Raw genomic sequence first — 26505 nt, forward strand, 5'->3', positions numbered from 1 at the left:
GAAGGAATCCCTAATTATCAGGAATGTGAGCTGATAAATCACAGAATCATTGAATGTTTTAGGTTGGAAGGGACCTAAAAGCTCATCTCATTCCACCCCCTGCCCATAAGCAGGGACACCTTCCAGTAGACCAGGCTGCTCCAAGCCCTGCCCACCTGGCCTTGGACATTTCAAGGGATGGGGCAGCCACGGCTGCTCTAGAAAACCTGCACCAAGGCCTCAGCACCCTTACAGGGAAGACTTTCTTCCTAATATCTAATCTAAACCTTCCCTCATCAGCTTGAGGCCTTTTCCCCTTGTCCTGACGCTGCATGCACTTGTGCAAAGTCCTTCTCCAGAATAAGCATGGAGGTCAGTGTGTCCAGGGAGGTGGGAACAAGGTACATGCAGCTCTTGGGAGCCTTTCCCTGGCTGTAATAATCTGTCAGCAAGAGTAGGGATGAAGCAGCTACAGGAGCTCAAGTTAACCTGGGAAAAGCTAGACAGTGCTGAGATCTGGGAACAGGTACAAGAGTGAAGAACACAGGACAGAGCACAGGAGAACAAAGGTGATTAATTATCAGAGCGTGAACCAGCAGAAGAATGCAGGGAGAGAGAGAGAGGGAGTTCTTCAAAGGAATAAAAAGCTCGTGCTGGTTTTCAGGAGGGATTGGGCTAGCAGCACCTCCTGCAGCTGGCATGTAGGAGATGCTTGTGCTGACAGTTCATTACTGGAAAGAAAATCTCCTTTTCAGAGGATCCAAAGTGCAGGAGGGCAGCATTGGAAAAGCAGGAGAAAAGAGTGAGGAGCACAGTGATCTGCAAGGCTCCTGGCCCAGAGTTAACACTACCATGGAACAACCACCCCTCCCCCATTTTCCAAAAAGGGGTACAGGTACTTCCTGCAGAAAAAGTGAAATGAGAATCACAGAATGAGAGAATGGTTGAGATGGAAACACCCTCTGGAGGTCACCTTGTCCAAATCTCAGAGTCCGAGGACCATGTCCAATTAGCAAAGTTGACTCTATTTTTTCCCCCTATGAAAATTAAATACCATAGGACAAAACATAATTATTCAATTTGCAAACAGAGTTACACGGAATGCTCAATGTATACAGCATTTTATTGTTTGAACATATGTTACAATGGACAAACATATATTACATAAGCTATACAAAATATACATTCTGCTGTGAAAAAAATATAAATAGACAATAGGAAATAGCAAGAGGGAACAGAAGCAGCTTTGCTCTTGCTGCTTCTGACCACCCTCAGTTTCTGTACCGGTAGTGCTTTGGCATTGCTTGTTTTCACTGAAAAAAGAAAGGCCACTCTGTCCCTCTGCAAAGGGGAAACAAGACACACATGATTTTCTCCTCCAAGTCTATCAAAGAAGTTTTTCCACATTGCAGCAAAGTGTCACCTACTTACAAGCATCAGCTATTTACAACCAGCTTATGGACTTTAAATGCTCACGGAAGGATGTAAATGTCTTAATTCAGGATTCAGCTTTTATAGGCCACTCTCTCACAGAAATCAAAGCAGCTTTAGCTGCACTCTCTGACAGCCAGCATAGTCCTGGTGCAGACAGCAATGATTTTAAAGCCCTGGCCCAGGCCAAGCAGGTCTCACCTACCTAAAGGGAATTCCCTTGCTCCAGGGCCTCTTACCCCAAGTACTCTCAGGGTCTGGACAATGCCAGCTGCACTCTGACAGATCTGTGTGAGCTCAGCTCCTATGAAGTGAGAGAGGAATGAAAGAAATAGGAACAAGCATTTGCCAAATGGCAATGAGAGAGCAGCAGCAGGGATGTGGTTTTCTCACTGCTGGGAATCACAGGTGCCAGCAGCACCTTGAACCAGTAGCCTGAGCGACAACTGGCTGAGAGAGCAGCCCAAAACTATAAGGCTTTGCTGCTGCAGTAGTTTCATGACCTTTTTCATCTGGATTTAAACTGACAGTGCTGGGTCCCTGCAGCAGGGATCACTTTGGATTCAGAATAAGCACTGTGCCTTAAATGCCATCTGGGAAGGAAAAGTCTGGAGGAAAGAAAACCAGAAAGAAATGAACTTAAATTTTTTTTTTAAAGCTTTCACCTGTCAGAATCCCAAAATTTACACACCTGTGTTTCTCTCTATTTACCCATTGGTCAAGGACAATTGCATCCCCTTCCCACCAAAGCAGCCATGCTGGCTTTGAGAGCATGGGAAGAGGCCTTAAAAATATTTACTCATTTGCAATGATTTGACTATTATTCCTATCCAAAGAGCCATGTGAAAACCATCATTAGTCCCAGTGTTTCCCCACTCATTTACTCAAATACTTCACCACAGTCTCTAAATTCAGCTGTGATTCTGTACAACTAGACCTGACAATTGAGTTGCAAACCCTTCAGTCCAAGAATGGATCAATGGGAATTCTCATACACCAACAACTGAGCTGGGCCAAAAAGGGGTTTCTGTCTTTATAAAAATACCACACAGATGGTTTTATTTGGGTACAAATCCTACAGCTCCAAAGCAGCCAGCAGTGACCAGGAAGGAAGCACCTCATTCTAAAGGCATGACCACAGAACACAATGTACCCGCTGAAAACCCATCCCTGAGGGGTCTTTTAACACCTTCTTAAAAAGGGGCATTTTCCCCCAAACAGAACAACTTTCCAGGAAGCCTTTATAATGTCATTGTTCTTCCTCATTTTCTCAGGCACATCTCACTGAAACTATGGAGTCTGAGCTTCCTCTGTGTCAGCAAGATTTTTCAGTAGTGAGGGGTTCCCTGCATTGTATCATTTTTCACCTGTCAAATATTTAAACATTTTGACCACACTCAAGATTTAAGGGAGCTATTAGTTCAACAATGTAGCCTGATATTTTACAACAGAAAAGGAACAATGTTTTAAACTCCATATGCCTTTGGCTATGAAGAAGAATTAAGTACTTATCAAGTGCTCTCTTAATTTACCTCATGCTTTTCATCACCACATTATTTTTAAAAGTTCACTTAACTGTCAGCTAGGAAACATATGGAGACCCTCTCAGCAGATACAATACAAAGGGTTTTTTTATAGATAAAAGCTTAGATAAACCTTGAAATTCTGCTATTATCATGAAATGGATCAGCTTGCAGCCAGGTCAGCCAGGCACACAGTTGTAGGCAACAATGAAATTCATCAATATCACAGTTCTACCACATATCTATATGTAAATGCACTTTTCAAAACAAAGACAGCTCTATTCCCTCACAAACAAGCTTTCAGTCCCCCCAAGCTCCCCATATGGCTTGATATGCAGCTGTCAAGACTAACAGTATGATACATACTTTGGCATAATAAAAAATAATTTACATTACAGTCAACACATTTATATGCTTAGTGTATACAAAATATTTATAAATGCGAGTTTATTTACAACTAGAGTCCATTATTCATAGAAGAAAACAAGCCCCAAATTTAGACTGCCAACAGACACCTGCCAAGAGTCTAAGGAAGGAAAAGCTGGCCAAGAGTTTTATGCTTACAGTTCCGGGGGAATTCTGTGAGGAGGCCCTGATGGTTTGTTTCCAAGCAGACAAAGCACTGTGAAATAGCTACACATGTTCTTGAGAGCTTTCCAAAACATGCACCACCACAAAGACTGCTTCCAGCATCACGCAATCCATGTTTTAATGCTATTTTTGTAGATGGCACTAATTTTCCATGTGTTCTCTGGTGCACATTCTGATTTTCCAATGGAAAAATGGCAGAAAAAAGGGCATGTGCCATCTCCTTCAAGAGAGTCTGACTCTTTAGTACTTGCAGACACATACACAAGCATCTTTGGCCTTGGGGTTAGTACTGAGGTAGTAAATACAGTCAGTCAATGTGGATTTGCTTTCAAGGCTTTGTGAGTGTTTTATGTGGTTTCACTGTGGTCATGAATGTTCTGTGTCCTTTTAAAATCAAAGTTCTCCTCCCGTAGCCTATGGCAGGGTCTGGGCGATGCCTGGTCCCGGTCACGGTTGGCGATACCATCACTCCGGAGTGGCTGTGGGGCCTCGTGGGCCAACGGATGGTGCAGGAATTGTGGGTGAGAGCAAGCCAGGTCTTTGCTGCCTCCCCACAGAGGAACCTGGAAGGGCTCTGAGGGAGAAAAATCAGAAGATGAACAGAAGCAAGTTCACAGAATCAAGGAATATCCTAAGTTGGAAGGAACCCCCAAGGATCGTCGAGTCCAACTCCTGGCCCTGCACAGACACCCCAGCAAATCCCACCCTGTTCCTGAGAGCCTTGTCCAAACACTCTTTGGGCTCTGGCAGCCTTGAGGCCATGACCATTCCCTGAGGAGCCTGTTCAGTGCCCAACCACCCACGGGAGGAAGGACTTTTTCCTGATACCCAGTCCTAACCACCCCTGACGCAGCTCCAGCTGCTCCCTCAGGTGCTGTCACTGCTCACAAAGAACAGAGATCAATCACACTCAGATTTTGAAAAGATCTGAGCTCTGTGACTTGGCCATTACAATCCTTCTGAGCTGATTTTCTCTGGTTTTGAGAGTATATTTTACTAGATGTGCTCCTTTTCCAGCAATCTCTTACAGTAAGCACAAAGACACAGAGCTTCAGTGTGAATTTTTAAAAAGGTAATCAGGAAGAAAGTCAACAGAAAAATAACCAATTTAGGGAGTTCTTTGAGCTTCAGGCCAGCTCAAACAGAAAGGCTATTTGAATTTCTTATGTGAAGCTCCAACTTTTGGTTAATATATGTCCTTGAAGTATAAGCAAAGGCTCAGATTCCACAAACTTCAACCTTCAATTCCACACATTCCACAAACTTAAACTTTAATTAAGAAATTCTATCTTTTTAACATCACCCTCTTCAATCTCAGGTACTGGATGCAAGCTGTGGCTTGCTGATGCAACATTTGGAGAACAAGTGGTTAATAAATGTGAGTTATACCACAAACTACTTGCACTTGTGTCAGTAGTGAAGGGCAGCATAATAAAAGCCAAAGTTATCAGGAAATACAAAGCAATAAAAGGAAAAGTGGACACTCACCAATAATCTGCTGGGAAGAGATTTTCCTATCACTTTTTTTGTCACGGTTGCTAAGGAAGACAGGCACATCTCTGTCTGCTAAGAGATTACCCAGAGCACTGGTTTCATTCTGGGTGCATGCTGTGTACGTTTCCTTGGGCATCTGCACCATGAGATTCGGGAGTGTTTGATCCAGGGGGTCCTCCTCAGTGACGAAGGCATAGGGACAGTACTCTCGGGTCCGGGAGTAGATGTTGGCATTGTCATAGCAATCTGAGCAGATCACTAGTGGTGCTGCACTACCTGATAAACACAATGGAAAAATAAAATGCTCTCAAAAAGGATGAGGATGCCAGATTTCCATAGGCTTTATGTCCTGGTAGGATCATTTATTACAGCAGCACAGACTGAAGGGTCTTTTTACAGTTAAGGGAGTAACAGAATACTCAGCTTGAGAGGTCACATGAGAAACCCCCCAGGTTCCCCCATGCAAATTCTCCACAGCAGTCCCCTTCTGAAGCTGACATGGGGAACCATAGACATGTTCCCCTAGTGCATGGGCAAAAAAGTTCAATGCAGGTCCAGCCAGCTTGTGCACCAGGGTGAAACAGCCTAGGGATTCAACCGGGATACCTGCCCACATCCATCTGGGACCTGACCTGCCCCTGCATGCCCACGCACATCAGAGTTGATGATAAACCTGTCACTTAGATGAGCTGCTTCCCAACTCCTTCCCAATACAGACTCTAGTGCAGTGGGACTGGGCTGGAGGGATCATGGACAGGTGTGAAAAACTTACACTGAGGATCAATTTTCAAGCCAGCCTATATAAGGAGTGATGAGTCCTCAGCATTTTGATGGCAAAGAAAGCATCTCTGTAAGCTCAATGATATGAACATCCAGAAAATTGTCCAAACAAGGTAGGGAAATAGTGTAGACCCTTTAGTCATGATTGTAACAAGCCAACCAACCTTAAAACAAACCAACCAGCCAACCTTATACCAAGGATAGGAGTCACAGCTAGTTATCTTCCAAGCAAAATCTATTTCCACCTCTTCTGCATGGGCTCTTGAGATGCCAAAGGAAAGAAACAGGATAAAGATCTATCTTGACACTTAAGCTGTGAGGATGAGACTGTGCATTGGCATCCTGATGAGGCACTGGCAACACACCTGAGGCCTTTGCTTACCATCTGTGCCTTTGTGCATGTAGCTGCCAGCTGCAGGCATCAGCTGCTGATGGCTCCCTGCCTCCAAGTTACTGTAGCCTTCTGGAGGCTCAGACAGCGTTCCTTGGGAGGACAGGTAGCTGGGAATGTCAGCAGGTAGGTTCATCTCCTCTGCAAGGCAGAATTAACATTGGCAACATTAAACAGTGTGAACACTTCAAGGTATTACCAGTACTATTCCCCACATTAACAAGAATATCCAGAATTTCAACTCGCATATAGGTAATCTAGTAATTACAAATCCAGTAATTACAAATCCAGACAGCCAGTTCAAAGCTGACAGGGCCAGAAAGAAACTTTACACCTTTTATTCCAGGCCCTGAAAACATTTCTAAGTTTATTCAAATATCTACTTCCAAACTTTAGTGTTTTCCCTCAATGCAGGGCAAACCTACTGTATAAGGAATAGAATTAGCACACTTCTGATATTTAAAAGAACTTCTAAAATGGAGGAATTTGAGCAAAACCCTGAAGGGATTTTAGAAGGAAATCTTCAGTTCTTTAATCTTATCAATTTGTAATGAATCCAGAAATTTCAAGTGTTTTGGATTAAAAATAGGACCAGAAACTGTTGATTTTACACTTAACCTGTGTTAGTGATGCTGTAGTCTTCGTTCTTTCTCCTCATGTGGTAGATGACGATAACCCACACCAAGGACGTTCCCACCACACAACACACAACAACGATAATCACAATCCCCACTGTTGTCCAGCCGTCCTCTTCATGGACAATGGCACTCTGGGAAGAATCACAGTTGGGGGAAGCCAGGACATTTAGGTAAATATGGCCACGCTCAGTGCCTAGTGTGTTGGACATGATGCACGTGTACTTCCCTGCATCCTCCAGTCCTGCATCCACTATGATGAGGAGCTGATTTGCTGCAGCGAAGAAATGCCGCTCGGTGACTGTCAAGGGACCATCATCCTTGGTCCAGTTGAGGCGAGGGGCAGGACTGCCACCAGCTATGCACTGCAGGACAGCAGTTTCACCTCGGGTCACTGTCCTGTCCTCCAGGGGCCTCATGAAGGAAGGAGTTTCTGGGACAAAAAGTGAAATTGTAAGATAACTTCAAAGAATCATGGAATCCTATAATTGTTTGGGTTGGAAGGCACCTCAAAGATCATCCTGTCCCATCCCCTGCCACAGACAGGGACACCTTCCACTAGACCAAGTTGCTCCAAGCCCCATCCAAGCATCTCGAGCACTTCCAGGGATGGGGCAGCCACAGTTGCTTTAGGAAACCTGTGCCAGTCCAATTCTAAATTTGGCCATCATGTTAAGAGTCAGTGTCTTCAAAAAATGCTGCACTCTGGAAGGAACTGACCTTCCATTGTTACTCAGCATAGTTCACAGGATGGGTCAGCTTGGAAGGGAGCATAGTGGGTCATCTGGTCCTACCTCCCTGCTCAAGCAGGTTTATCCCAGAGTACACAGGACAGGATTGCATCCAGACGGTTCTGGAACATCTCCAGTACAGGAGACTCCACTCTGGGCAGCCTGTTCCTGCACAGTAAAGAAGTTCTTCCTCACATTCATGCAAAACTTGCTGTGCATCAGTTTCTGCCCATGGCCTCTTGTCCCATTGCTGAGCACCACCAAGCGCAGCCAGGTCCATCCTCTGACCCCTCCCTACAGACATGGACACACATTGATGAGAGCTCCTCTCAGCCATCTTTCCTCAAGGTTGAACAAGCCCAGTTCCTTTCACAGGAATGATGAAATCATTTAGGTTGGAAAAGGCCTCTTAAGATTATCAAGTCCAGCCATTCACCATCTCTTTGTAAGAGTGATGCTCCAGTCCCTTCATCATCTCCGTAGCCTCTGCTGGACTTGCTCCAAGGATTCTGCATCCCTCTTGTCCTGAGGAGCTCAGAATTGGACACAGCACTCCAAATGTGCCCCACTAGGGCTGAGCAGAGGGGCAGGATCACCTCCCTGACCTACCGGCAATGCTCTTTCTCATGTATCCCAAGACCCCACTGGTCTTCTTCCTGGCAAGTCTGTTACCTGTGACAAATTTTCCTATAAGGTAACACAAATTACTTGCCTGATCTACACTGCTGGACTAAGATATGGCCCTCAGCTCACTGCAAAGATCACACTAACTCCAACTCCACCAGGCAGCTCTGCAACTCAGCTGCTAAAGCTTCACTGTGTAAACATCACACCAAGTGCTGTTCTTTGTATTTTAACTTCATTCTCCACCATTTCAACTTGTTACTTATAGCTAAGCTACATTTCTACTGCAGCTGTGCAGGGATCCATCTGCCAGCACAGGCCAGTCACACTTACCCAGCACAGTCAGGGTAGCATTGGCTGAGAGTCCCCCAGCAATGTTCTGGGCCATGCAGCTGTAGATCCCCATGTCTTCCATCTTCACATTTGCAATGAAGAACACATCGTCCTCAGGCATGACGTGCATCCTCCTCTCTCTTGCAGCAGGGAAGTCTGTGCCACCATCTTTCTGCCAGGAGATCTGTGGCGGGGGGTGGCCCTCGGCAGCACACTCCAGCCGGGCCATTGCCCCGGTGCGGATAGTGAGATCCATGGGAGTTTTCAGGAAAGAAGGGAGCTCTGGATCAAAGGGGACACTGATTCAGCATTTTCATTATCAGGTAAAATGCAGCAAAAGCTCCACAGCAGAGAGGAAATTTGAAAACATATCTGAAACACTCCATAAGAGAGAGAAACAGATTCTTCTGAAGAACTGCACAAATTTTCAGTGGTTATTTCTAAGAGCCTTTCTCCCAAAATTTAAATACAGTATCTACAATGTTCATAGAGTCACAGAATGCTTTGGGTTGGAAGAGACCCTTAAGACAATACATGCCCAAGGGCAAGGACACCTTCCACCCTCCCTTGCTCCAAGCCCTGTCCAGCCTGGCCTCGAACACTTAGAGGGATGGGGCAGCCACAGCTTCTCTGGGCAACCTGTGCCACAGCCTTGCCAACCTCACAGGGACAAATTTCTTCCTAATATGCAAAGCAAACACTCTCTATTTCAGTTTAAAGCCATTAAGTTCCTCTAAGATGATGCGAAGATGATTTCTCATGGGAAGAATCCAGGGAAAAGTCTTCGCCACAATTTTCTTCTCTGCTAACAGGGAAGGTAAGCTTCCATCTCATCACCTCTAGGTACTGTGGGGATCAGTGGTCTGCTGACTGATGTGAACATTTGTCTGCTTACCTCCCCTTCCCTCAAAATAAACAGAACCCTGATGGCTAAAAAAAAAAATACTTTGCTTTTGACTTTTCAGAATTTTTACTACTTATTTTCTGATGAGTCTTCCCTCGTTTTACAAACATGTGGGAAAAGTGCCGAGTTCCGAGGAGACAGTAGAGGGAGCTTTTAGTTTGAAGAATTCCACCTCCAATTAACGAGATGAACAACTAATTGTGTTCTAATAAAGCACGGGAGATAAATGCCACTTTCAAAAAGTGAATAGAGGCTTTTCATCTACCAAAAAAAAAAAAAAATCACTTCTTTCCAGCTTTTTAAAATGATGTGCTATACGTCTAAATCCCACTGATATTTGCAAGAGTATTTTGGGCGAGTGAAAAATAGACTTGTAGCTACTTAATGGAATTTCAGGTTCAGAGTGTTTCTCCTTTTTTACCATTATCACTTACCATTGACAGTCAGCTTGGCTTTGTTGGAATAATTGGAGCCAAAGTGATTGGTGACAATGCACTGGTATTTCCCTTCATCAGTGAAATTCACATTCAAGAGGTGCAGGACAGTGGTGTATTCAAGCACCTCCCCACTTTGCTGCTGGTACCTGGCAAAATTCTCAACGTCGGCATCATAGAGGACCTCACTGTCTTTGCGCCAGGCCGTGGCCATGGGTGAATCGCTGCTGCTCACAGCAGTGCACATCAGGGTCACGTTTGTGCCTCGCAAGGCTACCGTGGTCTCTGGGTGGACTCTGATCTGTGGTTTAGGGAAATTATCTGAAAAGAAAAGCACCAAGATTAGCTACTTTCCTCTTGAACTTGAATTAATATTGCAAGAAAACTCACTCAAAAGACAATGCAAGCAAAACCAGAACTTTGGGAAAAGATCTCCTGCTTGAGGGGCACAAATTCAGCTGTTTTGAGCTAGAAATCAAGCTGTGAAGGAGGAAGAATCAGCATTGAAAACAATCAGCGTGGAAGTGTGGTACTGAGCAGCCCTGCCTTTTGTCCAACTGTCTGAAACTTGCTTTATTTAGATCACACTCAAAAATCCTGCTCAGCTGAAGAGCCAGGCCATTTTATGAAGGACTGAGGCTTACTTTCAGATAGTTTAAATATCCTGAAGAGCCTTGAAGTTCTACAAGCACAAAGCATAACAAGCTGGAACTTCACTAAGTCATCCCACTTGATGAAACTGATTTCCAGATCCATAAATTCAGCAGACACTCTCATCGACACATGCAGAGCTCTGTCAGATGCCACTGTGGTGGTACTGGAGCGGAGAGGTGGGTGCGTGCACCTACCTACATGATTATTATTGTAGCCTTTGCCACCAAAGCAATGAAAGAATTGCAGAAACACAAATAACTGTTATAAAAATTGCTCACCAGGAAAAGGAAACATCAGGCCTGCCACAGGCTTCACGCAGACTCTGGGCAAAGAGTTTGAGACCACCATAAACATCACAGTTATGGAGCACCAGAAAATGTGCCAGAGCATGAACTACTCTAATTTTTGCCCAGAGCTGTGGCTGGAAGAGCTGGAAGAGCTCGTGGCCAGGTTGGGCAGGGCTTGGAGCAACCTGTTCTCATGGAAGGTGTCCCTATCTGTGGCAGGGGTTGGAACTGGATGATCTTTAAGGTTCCTTCCAACCCAAAGTATTTTATGATTCTGTGATATTCTGCCATATGGGCAAGAAGCAGGAAGAAAGTGTCAAACAGACCTTACAAAGCTAAAGGTAGTCATAAGCAGGGAGAATGAAAGCATAATCCATACTTACTAGTAAGCTAAATAAAAAACAACGCCCAACAGCACTACTCCTTCGGGTTAACTTCAGTGCTCAAACACCACAAAACAGAGCACAGAGATGCAGAATTAAACCCCAAACTCACAGCAGACTCAGGGATGTACATGGGCCCACATGGGCACCATGGCCAGAACCAAGTACCTCCCCAGCACGACAGCTTGATTTCAGCAACAAGACTTGTGTTACTGTGCTTTGGTATCAAAAGTCACTAAAAATACAAACCACAAACAAAGTCATCAGGGTCCACACTGAGAAGGCTTTGTCCTGCCAACCACTCAGGGTGAGCACAGCTGACACTGACAGCCTGCAGCAAATGGCTCTCACTGAGCCACTGGGGCAGCCATTTCAACTGGCAATCACAAAGCAAACTGCTTGTGTTCAACACTCTGCAGAAACAGGGCAAAACAAAAGGGTGAGTGAAGTTTATTTCACATGCATACCTGTGATTTCACACAGCAAAGCAACTTAAAGCATACGCATACAGACACATCAGGTTTACAGTATTATTTTATACCTACGGGTATTTATTATAAAATCTTGGGTATTTATGATAGAATCAGTCCCTCTATGTCAGCATTAAAACCTAACATTTAATTTTAATCCTGGAGAATATAAACTCAGTTTCAGCTTCTAAAAAAACAAACCCAAACCACAAAGCCTGTCTTTAGAATTATCTCATCCCTCTTTAAAGCAATTAAAAGAACATAACATTGCAGTGCAGCTCCATGTTTCAAACTAAACACAACTGCCATTATGAAATGAGCAGAAGCCTCAATTCTCATTTTAATGCCAGCTGATAAATATTTAAGGCCAAAAGTGATTTGTTTCATAGAGATATCAACTGCAGCTTGTTTTCTCTGCTCCACGGAAAACCTACCAACAGAAAACAATGATGGGTCTCTTCTTTCCTACCATCCGCTTTCAAAGTTTCCAAAGTATTATTACTCATTTGCTGGAGTGCCAGACACCACCTCTGAACTGACTTCAAGACAATGGGGGGCTGAGTTTTGTTTGCCATACTCCAAGTATGAGTTTGACTGACTTGAGACAGTCCAGCATTTAACAAGAAGTGATCTGTCCTAAGATGCAGCCAGTCATGGGAGAGAAGAGGCACCAAACAAGCCAGGATTCCACCCTGCTCTTTGTCTGTACATATCAATGACTCATCATTTTTAAAATACATCAGAGAAGGCAACATTAACACCTGAAATTGTCTCCTCACAGCAGCAGATCTTGTTAAATCCATCTGGCCAAGGTTAACTAATGGAGTAACAGTTTTAGACCAGGTTACAACAGTCAGAGACTTTACCTCACAGAAAGTACTGCATTACAGTAGTATTAGTCTTGGCTGTGAAGGTCATTTCACATTATATTACTTCAGATGTCTGAAGACCACAAGAGACCCTATCAGCTTAAACATCTGCTGAGCACATACAAAATCTTGTCTAGCTGTGAATTTTAGAGCCTTTCCCTAGCCCCATAAAACAGGAAGAAAATCACAGGATTTGCTAATCCCCCTGAGAGATTCCTGATGAATTATTTGTTTTGTTCACTGCCTACATGCAGTGCTGAGATTGCTGCAAAATCATAGGATAGGAAAAGCTTAATGGTTCAGTACTGCATGAAAAATTGCAACTAAGGAAATGCAGTTGAAGATTTTATCAACCTTAAATCTAAATATTCTGCTACCAACTTTGAGTTGATACTTTACCAGCATTGCTGCAAATATTTCATGATGAAAGCAGGCACATTTCAGACAACTTCAAACAACCCTACAATGGCTGATGAATTCTTTCCAAGGTAGGGCTGGGAAAGAATCTCTAAATAATTGTTATGAACTTACAGCTCCTTCAGCTGAGCCTGGGCAAAGGCATTTTCTTGGATGGACATTATTGCATTGTTGCTTAAATCTCTGTAAGTTAAGGAAAGAGCACAATGAGGAGTCAGTGTAATTTCATATGCTGCCTTCAGTTAAATACTTGAAAATCTCACAGAGAACACAAGACTGAAGTTGACACATAATTAGGAGTTCTATAAATTGAAATACTTACAGATGTTCAAGTCCTTCGAGACCAGAGAATGCTTTTTTGGTAATTGACTTAATTTGGTTTCCTTGCAAGATTCTGAAAATAAAGGCCCAGAAACCAGTCTGAATGTCAATATGAGTTCACAAACAAGACCCAAAAGAAATACCCTATGATGCTTAACTACATTTTTTTTTTCTAATTCTAGCTGAGATACAGGACTAAATACTATTCTTTTTAGCTTAAAGGCTCAACTAATTTTCCCAAGAACAGGACTTCTTTCCTATTTTCAACTTAGAGATTTGGGTTAGAAATGTGTCAGAAGATAATTTAAGTCAGGAGGATGAAACAGCAATAAGTAGAACTTGGGAATGAAGCAATAACTTCTTAATACCAACCTGCTACCACCACACAACTTCCTGGACTGCACCCTCACACCAGGCTATTTCTTATAAACAACGTTTGTAACTACACAGGATGTAGCTTCCTACAAAACACACGGCACCGGATGAAAAGTGCACAGTCTAACAGTTTGTTAATGCAATAGTGTTTCAAATTTGCTCAAAAATACTTAGTATTTTGGGGTTGTTTTTTTGGTAAGTAGTAACTTTTACCCAAACCAAAGAAGCACAAAAAATGATAATCATCACACAGAGGGAGTGAGGTATTAAATAATAAATGCAGTCAAATACTGATGCTTCAACTCATCAAATTGGTGCCGTAAGGATTGTAAGGAAATGCAGTGCTACATGGATCCGATGCTCCTGAACAAGGAACCCGGGACTACGTCAAGTGGTAGTTACATGCAAGTGGAAACACTGTGAGAAGGGCTTTCTGCCTCATGTCATTGACTAACAACTACTTAATATTTCGCACTCTCCCTCTCTGCATGCCTGGGAAGTGGTGTTGTTCCCCTAATTTGTAATACATACAGTTTATCCAGCCTGCTGAGTCCCACAAAAGCTTCATTTGCATCTTCTATGGCCCAGGAGATCTCATTGTTCCGCAAGTCTCTGCAGGAGAAGACACTTCTCAGAAAGAAGACTTGGAACATCATCATGACCAGGGCTAGTGGTGAGCTGGGGAAGACAGGCCAGGTATGTGGCTCTGGCACACCTGGAAGGTCTCTTTTACAAAACTAAACTTGTCAGGAGATGAATTTCTCACTTCAGAGGGGCAAAAGGGAAAACTTCATGATAAGTGCTGCAGTAAGCACCACAAACAAATTCTGCAGCACAACTTCTTGATGTGGCATTTAAGGAAAGCCCCAGTCTGACCAGCACTTTTCATGTGATGGACTATTTGCCAGGAGCTGGGAGAGGCTCCTGAAGCAAGTTGGTTCATGTAAGGGAATTAACCAATACACCAGCAGCATTAATCTTCACAAGTAACAGGCTTACACCAGCATTAGCATATTAAGGAGTTACACCCAGGCTACAGTGTAGGCCTGCCAGGCACACCTTGGTGGCTTCTCAAAATGAAGGTGATATTCTGCTCACAAATCTTATCACCTAATGGTATTTCTGACTGACATCAGCACAGCACTTCAACCCCTCATGGAGAAGAGAGGTCTGAACAGCAAAAGCAATAGAGCAATACAGTTTGGAGAGGATTAAATGCTCTTCAGAAAGAAAATGAAACAAATTCACATGCATTTGTAGCCTGAATGGCATGGACTGAGCCAAAAGCATCTGTTTTGATACCACCATGCACAGAGAGGAGTGCATTTAAAGGAAATCACGCTAATAAAAAATAGTCCACCCTGTGTTTTACCTGGTATTCTATGCAACAGCTAGATGAAGCTTCCAAACGAGTCAACTGACACAAAACTAGCTGCATACACAAGCAACGTGTATATATCACGTGCATATTATTTCAGTGGATATATCACTGAAATAAACACCTCTTTCCCTGTGCTAATGAGGGGAAAATGAAGTATCTAGTTTCCCATTATTGAGACTGTAACTGTGTAGAACGCCATCGTGGAAGAGACTGGGATCAACCTCCAGGATACCATCAGTGGTAACACACAATTTTCTTATTTTTCTTACTTTGAAATACAGAAATCTTGTTAAAACCACACACAGCAGTTACTTTCACAACTTGTATTGATACACTTCCAAGTTTAGGACAAAAAGAAAAGAATTTCATACTTCACGCATCACAAGGTCTGAACAAATAAGGCCTTGAAACTTGCTCACATTAAATCTTTTCCTCTTTGAAAGTTATTCAAGCTACAGCACCCAACATGGAGCTGAGCTAATAATGACTATATGAATAATATGCCAAATCTATTTACAATTTGCTAATTCTTGTGATTAAGAACATTTCTAGAATTATCTCAAGGTCTGCTTCAGAATGCTATATTGTGAATGCTGGAGAATACAAATGCCAAACTGCTCACAGTATTATGAAGCAAATAATGTGATAATACAAAAAAAATTCAAAACTTCAGTGCTGTTCTTAGATACATCTGTAACCCTAACTTGCAGTTAGTGTACAGTTCTACAGTTTATTCTCCTATACCGCAGAGTAGCAGGAGCTGAACATACAGAAATATGTACACCAGCTGTAGCACCAAGCAACCAGCACACAACCAACAAGGGAACTAAAACTACACAGTATCTCCTGGTTTTTTGAGGTATTTTTACACTCCACTACTCAGACCACTCAGCAAAATGACTGAGCAGCCCAAAAGAAAAGCCCCTCATTGTGTGAGAGAGGAGTTGGCTCCTCATGCCTGGCTGGGCACTAATGCTTGGAGCCTTGTTAATCACCACTGCTCTCCATCCTGCACATTCCAGTCCTAAAGCAAAGGGCCAGGCCCTCACTGTTGACACCCCTGAGAGCCCAGGACAACCTACTAATTAATCTGCTCTTGTTCTTTTTCATGCTATTGTAAATCTAAGAAATTAAGTTTAATTATTTCATTAAAAGGTTGTATTAAGGTTAACAGAGTATGACTGCTTACATGAATCTCTCTGGTGAGTTTGCTTATTTAAGCATTTATTTAATGAAGCGACAGAGGGGGTTATAGATTTTCACTCCTTTCTCAAGTACTGCCGTTTAGGATAATTACAACTGTTCAGACCTACATGGGACAGGACTGGATCTCTTCAGAAATATCCCAGATCTTCCAGAAAAGGTCTTGGCAAGTGCAAATATGTGCCTTCAACAGCAAGAAGCAACTCTACACCCCCTGTTATGTTTGTGAGGTCAGCACATGAGCAAGATGGGCTAAACTACACCTTCTACAATGCAAAAGGGTTCAGTCCTTGGTTTCTGAGGTTCCAAACCTAAGGAAACCCTTAGAATAAAGAACTCCAGGCTATTTGCTCCACAACTGCATCCACAAGGTGCCCACACCTCTCAGAAGCGACAGGACACACATCTGAGCACTCAAGGTCACCAAGTCATTGTTTCTTACCACCTCTACAACTGGTCGGCTTGTTTTAGCTGGGCTGGAATGCTATCATCTTGGCAAGCCAAAAGATTATCAGCCCTACCACACCTGCAGGCAGGACAGCACCAACAATGATCTCAGGCTCCCACAGTGCAATATCCATTGCCTCTACTTCCAAAAGCACCACTTAAACTACAACTACATTAAACTGAAACTTCTGTTTGAAGTTTTCTGTACTTACAAGGTTTGAAGATTTGTCAGACCTCTAAAGACACCATCAGCAATGTGATTAATGTGGTTGTCACCCAGGTTTAGCTTCTCCAATAAGCCGAGTCCCACAAAGGCAGATTCCTTGAGGCGAGTGAGCTGATTGTACGACAAGTCTCTGAAAACATTCAACACACACTTTAAAGGCAAGCAGGGGGATTAATTATTAAGATACTATCTGACTTGATTAACTATTGTGTTCTAATTTCTCTAACAGAATACTTGTAATTAAAATACATCATTACCATGGGCCTAGCAAGGAAATGGAGTACTTCCTTCAGTAATTCATTCTTGCCAATCAATAATTGCAACATTTCAAAAATCCCCAATGAATAGCAGCCCAGGACTTACAGCTCAGCAAGTCTTTGGCAGAATTCCCATGCATCTGGGCTGATCCTGGTGATGGCATTCTGGCTAACATAGAGTTGTTGCAATGTCCGCAGCCCATAGAGCCAGCCCTTGTTTACTTCTGTTAAGTTATTATGTTCCAGTTCTCTAATGAATTAGATGGAAAAAACATTTGCCAAATAGATAATCAATGTAACATCTACTCATAAAATTTCACCTTGTAGATCTCAAAATTATTTACTAACTTTAAGCCTTAGACAACAAAAAATGCATGATTCTTTCAATACCATTGAATTAAAAAAAATGAACTAAAGTATATGAAGAACTGAGTAACTAAACGCCAGCTTCAGGGATCGAGTGGCAGAAACAAAACTATATTCTCAAAAATAACTTTTTAAAAAAGAAGTCTTTTGCTAACATTGCATCATACATCCTTGTGTACACACTGTCAAAGTCACAGAGGAAAGAACAACCCCATGTTATGGGGACTGCAAATGAAAACCAGCAAAAAACAACTACAGAGGCAAACATTCTTGATCACCATGCAAGAGGAAGCTGGAAAGAGGACCAATATAATGGAATCACAAGACTGGCTTGTGTTGGAAGGGACCTCGGAGATCTTCCAATTCCAACTCCCTGGCATGGGCAGGGACATCTTCCACTAGACCAGGTTGCTCTATTCAACCTATTCAGCCCTATTCCACTTGGCCTTGAACACTTCCAGGAACAGGGAAGTGTATCTTTCCACTCCTGAAGTAACCAGACATGACATAAAAATAATGGGAAAATACTCTTTTCCTATGATTTCGTCAATATCTTAGCACAGCCTTGATGTAAGGGAAACCAGGACGCAACTCCCCAGAGCCATTTTCTTTTTGCTAAAGAAATTCCACAACCAGGCATACTCACAATTCCTCTATATTACCCAGGCCAAAGAATGCTCCATCCATTAGTCTGCTAATCCCATTGCGCTGCATTTTCAAGGACTTTAAGGATTCCAATCCTTGGAATGTAAGACTTTCCACTATTTTAATCCGGTTCCTTTTCAGTTCCCTTTCATAAAGATGACAGTCAAATATTAAGACACCTTGCAAAAAGCACCACTGTGTGACAGTCAAGAACATGCTGAGATTAACAGCTCAGCTGTAAATGTTGTTTTGATGTTTTCCAAGACTGTTACTTACAGAAACTGCACATGAGGCAATCTGAAGATCTTTGGTGGAATCATACTAATCCTATTTCTGTTCAGTTTTATCACCATTAGTGAGCTAGATAAGTTATCAAGGCAGCCTGCTGCTAGAGTAGTTATTCTGTTGTTACTCAGATTCCTAAGGAAGGAAGGAAGAAGGAAAGAGGTCTTTCAGAACACAGAGTTCGATGAACACAATGTCACAAGCACCTCAGAGCAACCACTGATTAACAGAACCCAAGACCCTTGTGAAGTCACACGAGAAATCTAAATCACCAAGCTAAATTCTTTTTCCCAAAGGAATCGGTGTGAGGAGCTGATTTTTACTACATGTCCATGTTTCAGTTAGAAGTGGTTAACACAATGTCCACTCAATGAGTGATCTACTCAAACAGGGCAGAAATTAGTCCCCATTCCTGATGGCTTATGTACCTGCATTCTGACAACAGCAAATGCTGTTTTCCATGTTATTTGGGAAAATACAATACAGATTGGTATGAAAGCTATTTTATTTCAAGGACATCTGTAGTTCCATTAAGCACTGCTACCAGTTCAAAGCTGTGTAAGGATGCCAACTTTAAGACACTAATTTAAGAGTAAATGAGGTCTCCAACTTTATCATTGTAGAGCCAGGAATCCCAGAGACAGTAGATCACTCATACTTACAGGTACTTCAGTTGCATTCGTGGAAAGGAAGAGGCTTTAATTTCTGAGATAAGATTAGAACTAAGATCTAGATTTTCCAATGAAAGGTAGACCTGGAGTTGCTCAGCATTTATTTCTGGAATGGCATTGTGTACCCTGAAAAAGATCAGCAATAAATATGATTATCACAACATCTCATCCTTCTGGATGCACGGCTAAAACAGCAACAGGATTCTGTATATCAACAGTACTAGTGAGCTTCATGAATGGGACATGCATATCATGCTTCCAAAAGTGTTAATTCCTAAAGCAATACTGCAAATCCAAGAGCTATTTGCCACCATGGCATATGAACAGATTCAAATTCTGAGGCCTATAGATCAGCTGGTCCTTGTGGGAAGTGTCATTCCTGACTGAATCTCTCCCCTTCAAACTGCCTGCCTTGGTTGACTGCATTCTATTGGTAATTTAGGGTGACTTGATTGTCTAAATAATTTCTATTTCTTTAAAGAGTGCTTACATATTCCCTGATGCTCTTTACATGTGCAGTATTTCAAGAAAAAAGATGGTGTTTTCCTACAACGTCATAGCAGAACTCTAACATGGTTCTCCCATTTGTTAAACAAGAAAAAGGCAGATGAGCTATTACTTACAATGAGAGAAGAGTTATATTGGAAGTTGTTTCTCCAAAATATGGAATTTCACTTAGCTCATTGTAATTCATTTTCCTTAAACAGAGGGCAAAAAAAAATTACTGACACTTCAAAGAGAAGAAAAATCCTTCTGTACACAGCAGAAACAATTCACATCAATGCATTTAAAAATTTTACTGTATTAACAATACTTAGTAGTTGACAAAAAAAGATCGCCCATGAGCTTAAATACTAATAATCTGAACAATTTGAACAGCAAAACATGCTAGCTTTTCTCATTTTCATGGATACTATTACTTCTCTTTCATTTAAAATCAGCTATAGCCAAAACAAATTCTCCTCATTTCTCTTTAAAAATACTGGTTTTCTGATCTTTCCCATGAAAGATTTCTGCTCACAACACAAGAGTTTTATACATAAAACGTGCTGCCAACATGGAGCATCAATTTTTTATCAACTTGCACTGAATATTTCTGCATGACAGACCAGGTATACTGACATGCAATAAAACATTCTAATTAGAATTAGGTAGGATATCTTAAGATTTTATCTTCATAAAAAACAACTTACACTTCTTGGAGAGTAGGGACAGACAAATCAATGCTCCAATTGGATGATAATAAATGATTATGACTTAAATCCCTAGATAACAGAGAAAAAAGTTATTTAGTTCCTGGAATAATAATAAAAAACCTAAACAAACGCAAAACAAGTATACTTTAGGCAATCTTAAGTTTGAAACTGCATTTAAGTATTTTATACAGCTGCTCCTTTACTAAAAGAAAAGAGCTTGTTTTAGTGGCCACTCACAATTACAAGTCTAAACAGTTCTATTTCTCTGTTTGAATCAAAAAACTTTTGTTAAAGCTTCTTGATAGGAAGATTGCACCTGACGAGAGAATTTTGACTTTAATCCAGAGCTTTATTAATAACACCTGTCCACTGTAAGAAGGAAAAACTGCAGAGACACGAGAATAATTTCTTACAAAACGCCCGTTATTGAACTGCTTCCTGCAGCGCAATCCCCTTTTTCTCAGCTTTCCAAAGATGCTGACTAGCCAAGGCAGGCTTATTTTAAAGGAACAATGTACACAAAATTCCCAAACAAGGTGAAGCAGAGAGAACCCTGAGGCTGGGAATCTTACAGACAGATGCTTTAGCACCAGTTGGTTTTATGTAGAGGAATCAAATGCAGGAGTTGCAGGACTCTTTCAATGGGCAAGAGACATTAAATCCAGCTTTAATGCTCACACTGGGTGTTGGTGATATTCCCATTGCTGTAAATTTACAGAGTATTTTACTTTTGCCTTGGACTTGGTGCATAAATGCAACAGATACATCCATTTCTGAGCACAGGCTGCCTCTAGTCATGACGTGAGTCAAAGATGGACCAAAAAAATCAGGTTTGTGATGGAAACATGGTCCCAGCCTTTCTGACAGCAGAAAGGACAGGCAGATGTCAGCCCAAAAGGTGAAACCAACTCATCTATGTGGCATTTTGCTGGTACAAGTCCAGCACAGAGGTGAATCTCCCAAAGCTCACGTCAAGAGCCTGAGTCATTGTGTCTGAACAGACCTGACACTGCCACTATGCTGGCAGAATAAGACTGGTGCCCTCACCACAGTCGAAAATCTGTTGGTGAGTGCAGGAATAACTGGACACAGCTTATGTCTCTGAGCTATGAAGATGGTGAAGGGTCTAAAGGGGCCATACAAGGAGTGGCTGAGGTCACTCAGCTTGTTTAGCCTGGAGAAGAACAGGCTGAGGTCAGGACTCACCAGGGTCTGCAGCTTCCTCCCAAGGGGCAGCCCTGATCTCTGCTCTCTCTGAGCAGGGACAAGACCCAGGGGAACAGCTGGAGCTGTGTCAGAGGAGGGTTAGGCTGGCTATCAGGATAAGGTTCTTTCCCCAGAGACTGGCCGGGCACTGAACAGGCTCCCCAGGGTAGTGGTCAGGGCCCCAAGGCTGCCAAAGTGCAAGAAGCATTTGGACAATGCTCCTGGGCAGAGGGTGGGATTCTGGGGTGTCCTACGCAGGGCCAGGAGTTGGACTCAATGATTGTTTTGGGTTTCTTCTCACTCAGAATGTTCTATGCCAGCTAGCTGTTCTAGCCTAGCAGCAAGGCATCATGCTTCCCTCCCCATTTCCAATTGAGAGAGAGGTATAACAAGCTATTTTCAGCAAAGCTGTTCCCCTCCCTATGAGCTCCTCTGGTAAGGTCCTGTATCATTGATCCTTTCATCATTGCTGCAGTAGCATTGTTTGTATTTATTACAGTTAGTTTTAAGATTATCAGGCAGGCAGCAGCTATGCTGACACAGGAGACAAAATCACACTTTGCAACCAAAACTGTATTTATCTGTTAAAATTAATATTAAAATTTAAATGAGTATAATTCAAAATATTTCCATTGACAACCAGGTTTGGACAAGCCACAGCATCCACACACTCCTCTGTTCCTGCAATAGCTTTGGGCCTGTGCTTGACTCCAAATACACTGAGGGTCAAACTTGATCCTACAAAAATCATCAAGTCCAATTCCTGGCCCAGAACAGGTCAACCCCAAAACTCCACCACGTGCCTGAGAGCATTGTCCAAACTCTCCTTGAGCTCTGGCAGACTATTTGCGATCTGTAAGACCACAATCTACTAAAAGACACCATGGACTGACAATTGACAGACTACAGTACAGTTATAGTTGTTAACTTTCACTCAGGTTAAGTGTAAAGATTCGGCTGAATTATTCAAATCCTGGGTATCATGGCAAGTCAGGCAGTTGTTAATGTATTCTTTTAATTACACCAAGATGCAAATTATACAGATAGAGCAGTGTGGGTTTGGAAACAATTAAAAAAAAAAAAGAATCGAGAACCTGGAGAGGAGAAGAACTGCAGCCAGTTGCAGAACTATTCTGCAGCTCTGCTTCCTCAGTACATGTGGTAATTCAGCCAGCCCTAAACACTAGGAAAACCACAAAAACAACCAAGCATGAGCTGCTTCTCAGCGGGCTTCCCACCTCAGGGGGCTGAATGTTCAAGACACTCTCTCCAGCTGCCCACATTCCCCTGAACCCCGCTCAGCCCCAGCCTCTGGGCATCCACAGGAGGCTGGCACAGACAGGTGGAGGGAGATATGATCCCAAATCCCAGCAGTAAACTTTCCTGAATTTTTCAAACATGCAGGCACCCAGCCAGTGCTGACAGTCTAATCTTGGAGCAGCGTGTTTAACCAGAGCAGGAAGTACTAAGCCATGCTGTTTCCAAAGAACTAGTGCACAGCAGACGGAAGGAGGAGGCAACGGACATGGAAGATAACAACGTACCCCTCAAGGTGTGCAGATACTCCACTAATGAGCAAAACCAGGCCATGGGTTTTGAGCCAGACCAACCTGTGTGTCAGGCACAGCTAGCGGGCACTGACACAGATCTTGGAAGCAAGATTAATACACATAGAAAACTGAAATTGATTTTTCTAAGGCTTTCAGGAAGACTATGATAGACTATGTTAGCTGGGTAGGGAACCTTCAACAACCTTCTAGTCCACCTACCTGACTATTTCAGGACTGACCAAAAGTTAAAATTATTCAGGACATTGAATTCCTCCAAATTCCTCCTAAACACTGACAGCTATGGGGCCTGGGTGATGAGGATGGGCTAACATCCTGCTATCCCTCCCAGAAGCCCTAGTGCCTAATTACTGAGTTAGATATTAAGATTTTAACTCAGAAAACACAGGGAAGTATTTTTCTATTATTACTCAGATTTGGACTACAACAAAGTTTTCATTACGATGAGTCCTCTTTCAAGAAGTTGGGTAGAGTTGATATTTACAGTGATTCTGGCATTATTTATATCTACGTTCTGCTACTGATGGTTTTCTTTTTCAAACAGACCAACTGATCACAAAATACAGAATGAAACACATTGGCTGATTTTCTGTGTTTAGGGATCATTTAATCACACAGCTAAGATTCCTGCTATTCTGGAGAACCTCATGCAACTCCCTTGTTCTGGAAAAGCCAAAACCAAAGAACCTATCCTTTAAGCTGCCTTTGTAATTGGGAGGCCCAAGCTGTGCAGAATACAGAGCAGACATGCAAAATTTGTATTTTAGAGATTCATCTGGTATTGTATATAACACCATCCAAACATTCATTTTGAGCTTAAGAGGTACTCATCTCTTAAGTAAATAAAACAGAACACATACCAAAACGATTATGGATGATGAAGAATGATCTTAATTTAGCCAAGCTGAGAATACTGTGGCACTGCAGAGGTGTTGATGCAGAATGCAGGCAGCCAGTTGAGCTCACCCAAAAAATCTACTGTGAACGGAACTTGCTGATTTAATTAACTGATACCTGAACTACTTCCATTCATCGTCTCTCTGGCTACCAGGATATATAAACACACCTACCACTATGGGACTAGAGGCAGCGACCACCAGCATTGTGCTTCATAATGCTTTTTATCACCCACCAGGTTAGCCACAAAATACATATAACTTCAGAGGAAAAATGAAGTTAGTTGCTTGAGTACTTCCATCATGAAAACCAAGTTCTGCTCTGCTGGCTTTATTAAAAACAAAAAGTGAAAATAAAACCAACCTGCACACACACATTGGAAGCACCACCTGCAAGTCATTTGAGAATTAGGAAAAAGAAGAATTTTTAGTCCTCAGTGCCATTTGAAATGGCATCACAGAACTAATAGAGAAAAGCACATCAGGGACTTGATCATGTGAAAAAAAAAATTAGGCTTTGATTAATTTAAAAGAGCTGGTGTACATTATAGCTCATTTAGATTCAGAACTGCTAGAGCAGTCCTAGTGAAGAAAAAACCTCACCCATCCTTCATGTGCCAAAATCCTGAAAGCCACAACAGAGGACAGACACAGAATGGATTGAGAGCAGCTCTGGGGAGGACTTAGGGATGCTGGTGGATGAGAAGCTCAACAGAAACGTGCATCTGCAGCCCAGAACACCCCTCTGAGCCCTGGGCTGATCCCCCAGCATGAGCAGCAAAGGAGGGGACGATTCTGTCCCGCTCAGGTGAGACCTCACCTCACCTGCAGAGCTGCCTGCCACCCTGGGGCAACACTGCCGGGGCCGCTCTGCCCGCAGCGCTCCGGGCCTCGTGAGAACATGCCGCGGACAAAATCACAGAATCAATTAGGTTGGAAAAGACCTCCAAGATCACCGAGTCCAACCTATGACCAAACACCACCTTGTCAATCACACCACAGCACTGAGTGCCACGTCCAGTGGTTCCCTGAACGCCGCCAGAGAATCCAGCACCTCCCTAGGCAGCCCCTTCCAAAGCCTAATCACCCTTTCTGTGAAGAAATTCCTCCAGATGTCGAACCCGAGCCTCCCCTGGCACAGCTTAAGACGATATCCGCTTGCCTTAGCGCTTTTTACCTGGCGGCACCCTCCTGCCAGGGAGTTACAGAGAGATAAGGAAGGACACCGGGCCCCGAGCCCCGCCAGCCGTTCGGCCCGGGCCTCGCACCGCCCCCGCCGCCGGGCCCCGGGCCCGCACCCCCGCCCCCGCCAGGCCGAGGCCTGCGCACAGCCCACCGCCCGTCAGGCCCCGCAGCCCTCACTCACAGCCCCGTGGTGCCGGCGGGCAGCGGCGGAATCCTCCGCGGGCCCGGCCCCCTGGGCAGGCGCTGCCGGCTGCAGTCCATCAGGCCGCGGCGGCACGAGCAGGGCGCGGCGCAGGGCTCGGCGGCGCCCGCCCGCGCGCACAGCGCTGCCACCGCTAGCAGCAACAGCAGCGGGCGGCCCCGCGGCAGCGCCCCGCGGGCGGCCCGCACGGCCGGCCCCGCTCCCCGCATCCCCCGGCCCGGCCCGGCCCGGCCCGGCCGCGCCGCCCCGCCCGGAGCCACGGCACCGCGCAGGCGGGGGGCGGGGCCAGACGCGGCCCCGCCCCTCGCAGCCTTCCGGCCTATTTCACGACCCGCGCTGGGCGGGGCCAGGAGGGGGAGGCACCAGCTGAAGCCCCGCCCAGCGCGCGGCGGCGCGCGGCTCGCGGGGCGGGGCGGCCCCGCGGCCTGGGGGCGGGGAGCGGGCGGGGCCCGGGGCGGGGCCCGGAGCGGGGCCCCTTAGAGCGTCCAAGCGGGAGGGCCAGAGAGTCCCGGTAACAGCCTCGGCTTGCGGACGGGGAGGGTGGGTGTTTTCAGGAGCTTCGTTTCACCCGTTTGCAACGTCAGCTTCTTCTGTCGACGGGTGTCGGCGTCTGCAGGGAGGGTCAGATGACCCACTGTTGTCCCTTCCGAGCGAACCCATTCTGTGTCCCCACCAACTAGGTGCTGCCGCCACGGTGTGGTCCTCTCCCTGGGCTGTGGTGCAGCGCACCTGTGCTGAGGTGTCCCCTCACACGTGTCCCCAAGGCTGTGCGGCTCCACTGGCACCACGGCCTGGGTCTGTGCTCCAATAGCCAGCATGAGGGCAAACAGACCTGCAGGGCCTTCACCTGGATCACGCGGGCAGTGCCCGGCCTGGCTGCCAACACCTGGGCACAGACCAAACCACTGGCTGTGTGCCCAGTCCTGTGTGCTCTCTGCGGCCCCTCCATGCCATTCACGTCCTGACGGGGGTCTCAGGCTGCTCCCATACCCCACTGCCAGGGCCATGGCCTCCAGGTTGGCCAAGGTCACAGAATCATTTAGGTTGGAAACGACTTCCAAGATCATCGAGTCCAATTTGTGACTGAATACCACCTTGTCAACTAGACCATGGCACTAAGTGACACATCCAGTTGTTCCTTAAAC

At 44.2% G+C, this 26505-nt stretch overlaps 1 protein-coding gene across 3 annotated transcripts; it reads right to left on the reverse strand.

The window, feature by feature from the left end:
* Positions 1 to 1083: 1083 nt before the first annotated feature.
* Positions 1084 to 25544, reverse strand: LRIG2 (leucine rich repeats and immunoglobulin like domains 2). 3 transcript variants are annotated; one of them, XM_068173329.1, is made up of 18 exons: positions 25340 to 25542; positions 20301 to 20372; positions 19731 to 19805; positions 19099 to 19233; positions 18428 to 18571; positions 18153 to 18296; positions 17247 to 17390; positions 16870 to 17013; positions 14158 to 14238; positions 13253 to 13324; positions 13045 to 13113; positions 11424 to 11587; positions 9851 to 10171; positions 8513 to 8794; positions 6808 to 7257; positions 6181 to 6330; positions 5013 to 5294; positions 1084 to 4098 (listed from the first exon to the last, which is right to left on the reverse strand). In XM_068173329.1, the coding sequence occupies exons 1-18, from the start codon at positions 25417 to 25419 to the stop codon at positions 3872 to 3874; spliced, it is 3036 nt and encodes a 1011-aa protein (XP_068029430.1). In that variant the 5' UTR covers positions 25420 to 25542; the 3' UTR covers positions 1084 to 3871. The 3 variants fall into 3 exon arrangements, with proteins under 3 accessions (XP_068029430.1, XP_068029431.1, XP_068029432.1); XM_068173330.1 differs by lacking the exon at positions 8513 to 8794 and having other exon boundaries at positions 25340 to 25544; XM_068173331.1 differs by lacking the exon at positions 6808 to 7257 and having other exon boundaries at positions 25340 to 25543.
* Positions 25545 to 26505: the final 961 nt, after the last annotated feature.

The sequence above is a fragment of the Anomalospiza imberbis genome, chromosome 26 (genome assembly GCF_031753505.1).
Source record: "Anomalospiza imberbis isolate Cuckoo-Finch-1a 21T00152 chromosome 26, ASM3175350v1, whole genome shotgun sequence".
Taxonomy (NCBI): Eukaryota; Metazoa; Chordata; class Aves; order Passeriformes; family Viduidae; genus Anomalospiza; species Anomalospiza imberbis.

Bases quoted from the DNA above. Each gene is read 5' to 3' on its own strand.
- LRIG2 (XM_068173329.1), bottom strand. From the start codon at position 25,419: ATGGACTGCAGCCGGCAGCGCCTGCCCAGGGGGCCGGGCCCGCGGAGG. The intron at 18,572-19,098 runs GTAAGTATGAGT...TTCCTTCCTTAG, and splicing joins CGAATGCAACTGAAGTACCT to GAATCTGAGTAACAACAGAA. The intron at 5,295-6,180 runs GTAAGCAAAGGC...TGTGTTTATCAG, and splicing joins CATGCACAAAGGCACAGATG to GTAGTGCAGCACCACTAGTG.